The sequence below is a fragment of the Macaca thibetana genome, chromosome 7 (assembly GCF_024542745.1).
Source record: "Macaca thibetana thibetana isolate TM-01 chromosome 7, ASM2454274v1, whole genome shotgun sequence".
Lineage (NCBI taxonomy): Eukaryota > Metazoa > Chordata > Mammalia > Primates > Cercopithecidae > Macaca > Macaca thibetana.
The window spans coordinates 30,184-42,847 of NC_065584.1; the positions used below are offsets into that span (position 1 = coordinate 30,184).

The 12,664-nt window shown below is 42.8% G+C and overlaps 1 gene segment (V, D, J or C); it reads left to right on the top strand.

Annotated features, from left to right (window-relative positions):
• The first annotated feature begins 9,861 nt into the window (after nt 1-9,861).
• On the top strand, nt 9,862-10,323 carry LOC126958601 (probable non-functional immunoglobulin heavy variable 7-81). The segment is given in 2 exon segments: nt 9,862-9,907; nt 9,992-10,323. Coding segments are annotated over 2 exon segments (378 nt in total).
• Nucleotides 10,324-12,664: the final 2,341 nt, after the last annotated feature.

The following is a 12,664-nucleotide window of genomic DNA, read 5'->3' on the forward strand; positions in this document are numbered from 1 at the left end:
AGTGCTGGGATTACAGGCGTGAGCCACCGCCCCCGGCCTACATGCAATTTCTTTACACTTTAAACTTACTGAATTTCCTCATTTTCAAAATTGCTTAGGTCGGCAACTTCATTTTCTGCTTTCCTCAGTGAAGTCATTTCAATTATAGTGTATACTGTCATTTATTTGAAATTCTGTAAAAGCCAAAACTATAGTCAAGTAAACATACAGAGGATATTCAAGGAATTTAGAGAGTGGATATAAAATAAGTAAAAATGGCACTGTTTAAGAAGAGTAAAATTATTTTTAGTGATATACAATGGTTGAGACATGACACAATTAATTTGTCTAGGCTCATACTTTTGTGTCAGAAAATATAAACCTAAATATATACAATTTTTGTAAAAATAATGAACAGTTCGTTAACCCTGGGATTAAAGGCAGACTGTATAAAATTATCTAATAACTTATTTGATGAGTGTGGGGATGTCATGAGATGCATGCAACAAAAAATGAAGTAATTTTCCTCATTTTCATGTAAGATGTTACCATTCACTAAAGTCTTTTAACAAAAAAAAAAAATCAATTTTCTATGTGACCCAGGTTTTTTCTTTCTGACAAGCAAATAACCCATAGGATTCTTTTCTTTCCTTGGGTGAGAAAGATTTTCCACAAACTTCACCTCAGTTCAGGCACACACTGTCCCTGAATGCATATTTACCCTCAGATGGGTACACACACCTGTCAACATGTGGACTCTTCTGTCAGACAAACACACCTTTATTCATGTGGATTCTTCCCTCAGACAAACACACATGTCCCCACATGGACTCTTTCCTCAGACCACCACATATGTCCTTACATTTACTCTTTCCTCAGGAAACAGACATTTCCTCATGTGGGCTCTTGTTTCAAACCAACAAACATGTCTCCATGTGAACTCTTCACTCAGATAAGTACACATATTTCCACATTGACAACTTCCAGAAGCAAGCACATATATCCAATATTGAACTGTTTTGTGGCAACATGATCTCAAGATAATGATAATTATAAGACCCCTTTCTGACAAAGCTTAGATCTGCATTGTTTCATTGTAATTTAACTTTGTCTTACTGTCAAGAACAGTAGTTTGCAGCTCCATATGCACTGATTAAAGACAGGCGTCCATTTTCTCTGGAAATTTATTTTTATGTTCTTACTGGACGTATTTGCTGATAATGTTTGCTACTATGAAGATACCTGAACAGTGTCCACATTACAGAACAAGAAAAAGTAATGGGCATATAGACCCAGGAATCCTTTGACCCTACCTTCCCTGAAATGGAGACACAGAGGATGGATGAGCAAAACTGAATGGTGCACCCATGATCACAAAAAGAATGACATGGAAATGTGCCTCTTCCCACTTCATGAAAGGCAGCTTATCCCCGGTTCTTTCAGGCTCTTGGTGAAGAGCCACCCCATGTCTGTCCCTTCCTCAGTGTCCACGCCATGGGGTCTGCACTGATCTGGGATTCCCTTCTCATCTCCCTCAGTATTAGTGTCCCTTGTGAATCAGGTCCAGCCGTGGCTGCTCCACATGGGGCTGTAGTCAGTCCGTTTCCTCTGTGTTCACATAAGTCCTGTTGAAGTTTACCGATGGAGTCAGAGGAGTAAACATTGTACAGCGCAGCGGTTCTCTCAGACTCTCCTGCAAAGCCTCTGATGTCACTTTTACTGGCTACAGCATGAGCTTGGTCCAGCAGGCTTCATGACAGGGATTAGTGTGGGTAGCAACAGTGAGTGATCAAGTGGGAGTTCTCAGGGTTACTTTCCATGAGTACAAGCAAATTAACAGTCCCAAGCAACAGCCTTTCAAGTGCAGTCTACCTTAAAATGACCAACTCCAAAGCCAAGAACAAGGCCTTGTATTACTGTGAGGGACACAGGAGCGGGAACATTTGCATGAGCCCAGACACAAAATCCTCTGCAGGGAGACAAGAGGGAATTGCATGGTATATGCTGATTGGAACTACCAGGGGTCGCTCAGAAGTACCAGGAGGAGCTCAGAACCACCAGGGGGCGCTCAGGACACCAGGGGATGCTCAGATAACCAGGGGGTGTTCAGGTCACCAGGGGGTGCTCCAAACCACCAGTGGGCACTCAGGACACGAGGGGATGCTCAGAACCAGCAGGGGGCGCACAGGACATCGGGGGCACTCAGAACCACCAGGGATCGCTCAGGACACAAAGTGAACATCAGAACTACCAGGGGCCATTCAGGATACCAGGAGGTGACACCAGGGGGTGCTCAGCACCACCAGGAGGCACTCAGGACAGCAGTGGGTGCTCAGGTCAACTGGGGGTGCTCAGGACACCCAGGGGATGTTCAGGACACCAGGGAGTGCTCAGGACCACAAGGAGCTCTCAGGACACCAGGGGACGCTCAGAACCACGAAGGGGCGCTTAGGACACCAGGAGGTATTCAGAACCACCAGGGGGCGCTCAGGACATGAGGAGGCACTCATAACCACCAGGGGGCGCTCATAACCACCAGGAGGCGCTCAGGACGCCAGGGGATGCTCAGAACCAGCAAGGGGCGCACAGGACATCAGGGGGCGCTCAGAACCACCAGGGGGCGCTCAGGACACCAGGGGGCGCTCAGGACAACCAAGGGGTGTTCAGGACCCCAGGGGGTGCTTCAAACCACCAGGAGGCACTCAGGGCACCAGGGGATACTCAGAACCAGCAGGGGGCGCACAGGACATCAGGGGGCGCTCATAACCACCAGGGGGCGCTCAGGACTCCAGGGTTCCCTTAGCAGGCTCTTTCCTTTTACACCTTGGTGATTCCTGACCTGGGCAGGCAAAAGTCTTCCCCAGGATCTATCACCATTACTTCCTTGTAAATCCATGATTTATTTACAAATGTTACTTACACAACATTAACTTAGAACTGGGAATTTTTTTTTTTTTTTTTTTTTTGACCAAGTCTCCCTCTTGTCGCTCAGGCTGGAGCGCAGTGGCATGATCTCAGCTCACGGCAACCTCCGACTCCCGGGTTCAAGCAATTCTCCTGCCTCATACTCCTGAGTAGCTAAGATTACAGGTGCCTGCCACCACGCCCGGCTAATGCTTATACTTTTAGTGGAGACGGGGTTTCACCATGTTGGCTGGGCTAGTCTGGAACTCCAGACCTCAGGTGACCTGCCCGCCTTGGTTTCCCAAAGTGCTGGGATTACAGGCATAAGCCGGCCTATTTGAAGTTTTAATGCTGTGTATTTTCTGAGTAATGCTAGCAATGATCTCTCAGGACAATTTTTTAAATAGGTTCTTTATATATTTTATTAAAATACTATTATTTAAAGAGTAAAATTTTAAAAATTGCGCCGGCAATCTCAGCACTTTGGTGGGCTGAGGCAGGCAAATCACTTGAGCTCAGGAGTTTTAGAACAGCCTGGCAACACAGCTGAAATCCTTTCTATACAAAAAAAAAAAAAAAAAAAAAAAAAAAAAAGCTAGATGTGATGCTGCCTGTGGTTGCAGATACTTGGAAGCCTGAGGCAGGGGGATCCCTTAAGCCTGAGAAGTTGAGGCTGCAGTGAGTTGTGATTGTACCACTGCGCTTCAGTCCGGTTGATAGAGTGAGACCCTGTCTTAAAAAAAATGTGTATCCTCGATACAAACTGTTTCCATGAATAGAGTTTTGTGTTTTTGTGCTGTAATACTCGAACAATTATATATGTTATCTAACATTAACTCACCATATGCATGGTGTTTTGTTTCTTTTTCTTTCATCAGCTGAAAGTGGAAATTAAACGCCACTTTAAAGGCTCTTGTTCTCCACTTTGCTTGGCTCCTGGCGTTCTGTTTTTCAGACTCTTTCTCCATCTTCCCTTTTACTTTGAAAGGCTTTTATCTTTCTCAGTCTCCATGCAGGAAAGAAAAATTCACTCTACTTTCTATCCTCCAAGTCTGGTGAACAGTTCCCTTCTCTTCATAATAACTGAAGCCAACTAAGTTTAGGAGGATAACGGTTCTCCTTAGAATATGCTCATCTACCTGCAGACTCTGTCCTCCTCACCCTTTTCTAGGGTCCTGCAGACATCACCCTCATTCCATTCCCTTGCTTCCCTAAGTAACACAGAGTGAGCTTTGCAGCTCCTGCTGCCCTCTATGTGCTCAGCCCTGGGGCTCACTAGTGCTTTTGTTGAAGTACGATCAAAGATGGGAGAGACAGAACAGAGTTCAGGAGAGTACTTTATTAAAAGGTGGTCACCTGGCTCAGTTGGACTAGTGTCCAGGAAAGTCTGAGCCCTGGACAAGGAAAGCAGTCACCTTTTAAGCAGTCAGTGGCCTGGAGCTATGTGATGCGGGAAGCGTACTTACAGAAGCGAGAACAAAGGCAGTTGTTACTTCATGTCTTACATCCTTGGGAATTCATGGTTCTGTAAGGCATACTTAACAATCTTACGACCTTGCAGCTGTGCTGGGGAAGTAAGCAAGAACTCTCTGAGCCTCAAGGAATGTGAAACTAGTGAGAACAGATAAGACTCGCTGAGCACAGAAGGAAAAACAGGAAGTTAGTATTCTCTAACTTAGACTATGGGGGAGGGGTTACACTACAGTAAGCCCTGAGGGGAAAGTTAATTTTCTGGCTTTACATATTGTAAGATTCATGAATTCCTTCTTCACTTTAATGATGAAATCCAGATTCCCATGTGCTTGCACCCTCTCAGATCACCCTCTAGGAAGCTGCCATTGTGAGTGAGTCCTGAAAAACACGAGCTGTGTTCAGTTTCATATTGCTGGATGTTCTCTATTTTAAAGGCATATTGGCAAATAAAGACTAGCATTTGTATTGAGTATTCATGCCAAAAATGTTTTTTTCAAAACTTTTCCAATAAAAGCTTTTATCTTGGCTAGTTTGAAAACTACCATCTAAATTCAACAAATAATGTAATACTATTCCGATATTAAGTCATAGGGTAATTATGCCTGTGTCCCTGAAGGGGTGGACCAGAGGTCATAGCACTAGTGACCATGCCTTTGGCAGAGGGAGTTCATGGGTTTCTGAAAGTTTTGACAATTTTAATTTAAAAATTAAATTTACTATTTATTTCTTCTTCAACCTTTCAAGAAGATTGTTGGCAGTGAAGACAGCATAGTATTGGAGTAACACTCATGAATTAGAGAGTTAGTATGTAATTATTCTCCTGAGATTTGCATGAGTTCGTTGATATAGAAGTTTATATGTCACAAGTTGAAATATCAAAATCAAGAAGATTTCATCAACCATAATGGCTGTAGTTTTTGGCAAGGTAGTGCTTCAATTCAGTCAGAAAAAAAGACAACAATAAAACTTTCAAATACAAGGGAGCCTGACCTCAGTCTCTCTCTCTGGCAAAGACAAACCTGCGCCCATCAAGATTTTTCTTCAGGCTCTCAGATAGAATCAACATTGGGAATGGAATTCCCAACTTCTCCTGCTCCCAAGTTGAGTGTTTCCGATGTCAGACACGACCTATAGAAATGGTTGTGGCTGCATGTGACTGACAGGGACTGAGTCTGACAGGGAGTGAGTCTCTATATCTCTAAGTGCCCTGTCCTAGGAGCAGCTACCGGAGTCAGCCCTAGACTGGAAGTGCCCTCACTGACCCTCTGCCTCACCTGTGCATTCTCTGGCCGGTACAAGAAATTATACCCCTGGAGCTTCTTTTCCCAAAAGTACTCCAACTAGTATGTATGATCTATGGTCCACACCCTCAAGGACAGAGTCATGATCATCCTATGACTTGGTGTCTAGAAGACTCATGCACTTTTAATTTTACCTCTAATATTAGACTCCACTTTATCATATGCAGGCATAGCAGAATATTTTAAGACGTTGATGTGTTATGCTGAAAACTTCAACAGTACATAAGTTTACTTCCCATCACAGCAGTGTTTACTACTGAATAAGGATCTGCCATTCCCCAGGGAGGAACTATAATGAATGGTATGCACTGTTAGTGGTTATGGATTTGATCCATCTTGTGGCAAATGGCAGCATCTTCTTTTATAAGATTAAATAGTTTTCTATTGTGTATACATATCGCATTGCCTTTTTCCATTTGTCTGTCTACTGACACTCAGATTGTTTCCGTATCTTGGCTGTTATTAATAGTGTTTCAATAAATATAGGATGCAGATATCTTTACAAGGTGGTAATTTTAACTCCTTTGGGTATATTTCTAGAAGCAGAATTTCTGGTCATATATTTCTAGTTTTAATTAATTTAGGAGCCTTTATACTGCTTTCTATAATTGTGGAATTATAGAAGGGTATAGCCATTATGAGAAACAGTTTCAGTTTCGAGGTATGATTCATAAACAAATAATGTTTCATTATGGTTCTCCATGAGAGTTTCTAATGAATATGATGGAAGTCCAAGAAGGTTTCTCACCTTAAAGCAATGATGAATTTGTGCCCTTATTCCCTTAAAAGGTAAAGGTTGAAAGTGTGCATGGTGGAGGTTGTTGGCATGGTTCAGAATGATCTCATAAGAGGAGAATCTGTTGGATGAAAATGTTGGGTTTTCAGTCAAAGACACACCGATGCTAAATATGAAACCATGAAGTCAAGTGAGGATCTAGAATGTGTTCACTTGAAGCAACAGCACATTCCCAAAGGCAGTTATTGCTCCATCACAAGGGTGATGAACTTTTGAAACCAGTAAATTGTGAGAGCACAGTAAGTAATAAAATTGTCACATTTATATAAGTTTAATCTGCCGAGAGCTTGTACAGATTACTCATACACATATATACACAATGTATTTTTGCATAAATAGATGTCTAGAGGATAATCCTCTTAGGAAAACTTCTTCAGGTTACAGAAACCTGTGTAAGTTGTAGATCTCATGGGAAGTGTCTCTGTATGAATACTGGTTTATTTTTCAAGAAGAAAAAATTATCTCTGTTGGAGTAGGCTTCCAATTGTGTAGATTTCTTAATTGCTTCTTGAGTTGTAAGACATGAACCAAAAAATCTACTAAGTAGAGTTTCATGGCTGTGTTGTTAAAAATTTCTTATAAGGTTTCTTTCAATTATTTGAGACCAGTTTTCCTGATGTTTTTCTCCAATAGATAAATTTTCACAAGATCTAAGGAAACCACCTCTCAGGTGCTTTTGTTTAAAAGACTATCTCCCCAGGTAGAGAAGCTCCTGTCTAACCATGATGAGCTTGTTTCTCCTGCAAACCATCAAGTTTGAGACCTCATTGTCAAGAATCATGAAAATTTTACACTCTAATTTACTGAAAATCGTGATTCTTGAATTTAATATTGATCGACATTGACAAAAATGGTTCATTCTTGGATGTGTCCTATTTTACTGGTCCAAAATATCAGTGAACTGAGAATCCTCCATTAGCTCCCTGTGTCTGCAGCACTGAATTGATTGACAACCTTCAGAGTCATCCATGAAGGAGAGATTTCTGAGGTTCATGGGATTTTTGTACACTCAGGTGAACAAAAGAAGGAAATGGAATTGAGGGCTGCCAGTCATTTCCACATCACTGGGAATAATTACCATCTAAGTGTAAAGGTCTACAGCATTCAGAATACCCCACATGACAGGCTGATGGAAAAAAAAAAAAAAACCCAACCCCACAGAGGCTCCACAGCAACCCTTACAGTTCTTTCAGGGAAGAAATAATCTCCAAGTTAAGTGAGTCAGTAAAGTTGCTCTGAGATACAGTAAAAATTGGATTGGGTCTAGATTTGTCTGAGTTCAATGCGATTATCATACTCAGCTGCTGCTCCGATATGGACTGAGTATGGATAATTTAAACGAGCCTGGCTGTGTGATTTGTTATATGAAAATCTGAACTAAATAAACATAAAGGGCATGTCTGGACTAGCGTGAGGGTGAGAGATCCCGGGAGCTCCTCCCCCCATACTGTTATTGCCCTTTCCTCTAGGAACCTCCAGGTTCTCAGGGTGAGAATCCACCTAGATCCCTTCATGTCTCTATTATCAGGAGACCAAATTTCTGATAAATACACCCAGACGTTCTTCAGACGGACAAACCAGAGGAAGAGCATTTTTAGAACTGTATCTGTGTGAGGAAAGGCAATCCATCCCCATTACAAGCCCATACCAGCAGCCTTCCTTATCATGAAAATGGGTAAACACAGCCAAGAGGAGTACATTTAAGAAAATTTTCCTGTGAAAAAGAGCAAAAATCAGCTTCACTTCTGGAGACTTCCTTTATAGATCACAGCACAGAGAAAGAAGACATCTACAGGATTAAAATTCAACTTGAAGAACATGTAATACTTCCGTGTTCTATGTATTACGCCTCACCAATTTAGTCAATATGGATTAAATATGAGAGTGTGGCAATGCACAAACTCTATCTGAGGAGGAAAATAGGAGAAAAAATGTTAAGGAAAATAGAGCAATTTGAAGCCTCTGACACCAGCAACTTCAGCACCAAGGAAATGATTTCACCCTCACTGGTCTCAAATGTACTTTTCATGGGGCATCTGCGGGGGTTCCAAAGTGATACCAGGTGAATTCAATGTGCATGCACTTCCCAAGTGTCCACTCGTATTCTGTTTTCTTTACTGCTGTTTGCAGAAAAGTGGCACATGTTCAGTCTTGGTTCCAGTGTAGGGAGTGCTTTTCATGAGATGGATACCAGAAAAAAGGGCAACCATAGGACCCACTAATGTAAAAATAAGCCACATTTTGTGTGTGTGTGTGTGTGTGTGAGAGAGAGAGAGAGAGAGAGACAGAGAGAGAGAGACAGAGAGAGAGTTGAATAGTGGAGTTGGAGTGGGCTTCTATCCACATACACCTGCACCTGCAGGTATCTCAGGTATAATAATCAACTGCAGGACCCCAAAGGAAATAGTCTCCCCTCAACCCCTGAAGAGTTTTTGGGTTCACCATGTCTCCATTGATTTTGTGCCTCTTGAGCTCCAGGAAAGTGCTCCCTGGTGATGCATGAGATCTTTCTTGGGGTCTCCCTACAGAGTTCGCTGGGTTTCCTAAGGCCAACTCACTATTTCAAAAGATGGTGTGAGAAGCGTATGGTGTAAATAAAGCGGAATTCTGAGCCAGGTCACAGCCACTTTATATTGGGCTAGAGACACTGGTAGGGATATACTCTGTCAGCTCAGATGGAAACCTCCCTGCAGAGTGCGGGCTGGGCTGCAGGGGGCGCTCAAGACACAGCCTGCACAGTCTCCCGCCCCAGAGCAGGTGCACAGGAGGCTGGGGAGAGGTTCCTCTCAGGGCTTGGGACGTCCTTTAAAAACATCTAAAAGAAGTATTTCGCAAGGACTGCTGATATTTGTATAAATATCCTATTCAATTGTGACCATTTATCAAACCGGATGTAGTAATGAGAACCACTTTCACAATGGGGATGTCAAACTCTGCCAGTTATCTTAATAGTAAGCAGCTGGAGGTCAGGAAGAGCTCCTTTCTTATAAATCAGTGCAATTTTTGGAGAGACATACTCATTCCCAAATAACGCATTCGCATATTAAGGTCTAGAAATGGTTCACGTTTGAATGTCTCGTTGCCCCTGAGACATTCAAAGTGAGGTGAGTGTCCTGGGGGAGCTTGTTCTCCCGTGGGAGAAGCTCTGTCAACCCGGAGTTCAGGGATGTGTAGGGGACGCATGGCCTCTAACAGGATTATGGCTTGAACCCTCAGCTTCTACAGCTGTGTCGTCCATGTGTCATGTATTTGCTGTTTCTCACACTGGGTCAGGAATTGGGCTATTAAATAGCATCCTTCATGAATATGCAAATAACTGAGATGAATATAGTATCTCTGTGCCCTGAGAGCATCACCCAACAGCCACACCCCTCCTCGGGAGAATCCCCTAGTGCACAGCTCCTCACCATGGACCTCACCTAGAGCATCCTTTTCTTGGTGGCAGCAGCAACATGTAAGGGGCTCCCAGGTCCCAGGGCGGAGGCAGAAACCAGGCCAGTCAAGTGAGACTTCACGCAATCCTGTGTCCTCTCCACAGGTGCCCACTCCCAGGTGCAGCTGGTGCAGTCTGGGTCTGAGGTGAAGCAGCCTGGGGCCTCAGTGAAGGTCTCCTGCAAGGCTTCTGGTTACAGCTTCACCACCTATGGTATGAATTGGGTGCGACAGGCCCCTGGACAGGGCCTTGAGTGGATGGGATGGATGAACACCTACACTGGGAACCCAACGTATGCCCAGGGCTTCACAGGACGGTTTGTCTTCTCCATGGACACCTCTGTCAGCACAGTGTACCTGCAGATCAGCAGCCTAAAGGCTGAGGACACGGCCGTGTATTACTGTGCGAGATACACAGTGTGGAAACCCACATCCTGAGAGTGTCAGAAACCCTGAGGAAGGAGGAAGCTGTGCTGAGCTGAGGCAGTGGTGCAGCAGTTTTCTAAACTTCTGTATGATCTCATTTTGCATTGACTTCCACTTTTATATTAGCCAAGAATGTGGGATAGACAGATGCTCCTAAGAGATCCTTAACTTGCCCATTTTGATAGGATTTCCAGAAGATGCGAAAAGCCACTTTGTTAACAAAGCATCCCAAAGCCATGCCCTGCTCCACACACGTAAGTGCCCATTTCCTGGTCTTTAACTGACAAGCTCTCATCAGAGCACCTGGGCTAATTCCACATCAGGTAGAGGAATGTGTTCTAAAGGAAAGCTAAAGTTGCAATAGCAAGTCCTGCTTAATAACCTTCAGCTTCATTGTTTTTGTGTGATCCATCAACTAATTATGTTAGATCAAGCTTCTCCATGACAGTTTCTAATAAACATAAGGGATGTATAGAAGTTCCCCTAATTAAAACAATTGTCAACACAATCATGATATTCAGTTGTATCTCCACCCTTCCCACCATTCACCACAAAGTAATTCTCACTTCTGGAAGCTGGGTTCATTTTCAAATTAGTTTGTTTTTTCATTTTAATATCTCAAGATTATTGTATGTGACTATTTTGGCAGAAATTGAATTTTGGGAACTTGAACTAACCAACTGAAAATAAATTCACAAGTAAATAACAAGATGCCAGAATATAATTGGCTCCAGGCTTTGTTAATTCATCAGTTTATCTACCTAGGTGTTATATTTACACATCTTCATGCTACTTTTACAGTCAACTCCCATTATGTAAGAAATAGTGGGTGCATTCCCAAGGGTCATGCACAGTTGTAAAAATGGAGTGGGTGAGGTGAGGAGATGATTGTTTAAATTTCCCTCTGAAGAACCAGCATTGCCTCAACAAACCACCTCTCTTCCTCTATGACTAGAGCTATGTCACAGGCCAAATGGACCTAAATCCTTGATGGAGATAAAATGACTACACGAATTGGGCCAATCATTTTTATACCATAAAATTAATAGACGACACAGCACTCCAGCCTGGGCAACAGAACAAATCTTTGTCTCTAAAATGAAAAAGAAAGATAAATTAATAGATACTCACGTTGACATTTTAAATAATAATATTTAAATAACTCAAATTTAATTACATCCATATTGTTACTTATATCTTCAATGAAAAGTTCTCAGTCGTGCTGAGTTCCATCAACACTCCAAGTATTCAAATCTGGACATCCAAAGAGTCCGAAGAATAAAACACGATGAGGGCAGTGAAACTGGTATATATTCAGCACCTCTTAACCCAGGAGGACTCCATACACCCTGGCACACTGCTGCTTTTCTGAATGGCTCACAAGGACTCCAGCTCACCCTCCATCCTCCTCAAACATCTGGCCCCTACCTGCCCTAAGTTCCCTCTCTGCTGTTAGTCTGGACTCTGCCCTCTTCAGAGAGGGGAAAACAAGCTGTCAGATGGAACTTCCCTGTCACCTCAACATGGAATGCACCACTTTATTTAATTATCACTCTTTTGATAATCATCAGTTTCTCCTGACCTATTCGTTACTGGAGATTTTCAAAGGAATCTCACTTGACTCTTCGCTCCTTTGGATTTTATCTCTATGAGAATGTTAGAAAGTTTTACCCCTAGCATTATAACAGGATCTAGTGAACTGACACATTTGTGGTTAACAATAGCTACAAATTCAGAAACTCCTTGGTTTTCTTCCCACTAAATATAATTCTTTCTGTTCTGTCTATGACCATATCCTAGCAACCTTGTACACACCCAGGTAGATGTCTACAAGCCTATGAATTATTATCTGTAAATAAAAATGTATATTAATTTCCCTTAATGTTCATAATTCTTTTGAGGGTGTGGAAGGTCTTTCTGAATCTGTTCAAACAAAAGGCCCAGATACCAACTGGTAGGTAAGGAGCTCACCAGGCTCTGGTTGTTGGGTCTGTCTCTTTCCCTCCGCTGTCACACAGGTCAGCCCACTTGTTTAGGTCCTAAGAAGAGAGCCCAGGTTTATCCTGATTTTACAACACTCCCAACTTCTGATGACTCTCCTGTTACCCACATTTATAAAGATAGATTACTTCTTACATAATTCACCAAACTAATGTCAAATGCCCAAGTTGCAATACCGCACACCCTAGGGTATGTTCATGCAAATCAATGGAGGAGAAAGTCTTTCAGAGGCAGATGGGCCTGACATGATAAAAATGTGGGTGAGGACTCTGGGCTTGAGTGTCATTGCCCATCCATGTTTCACAGGTGTGACCTGTCAGGGAAGGACCAGAGTTCCTTGTACTCTCAGAGG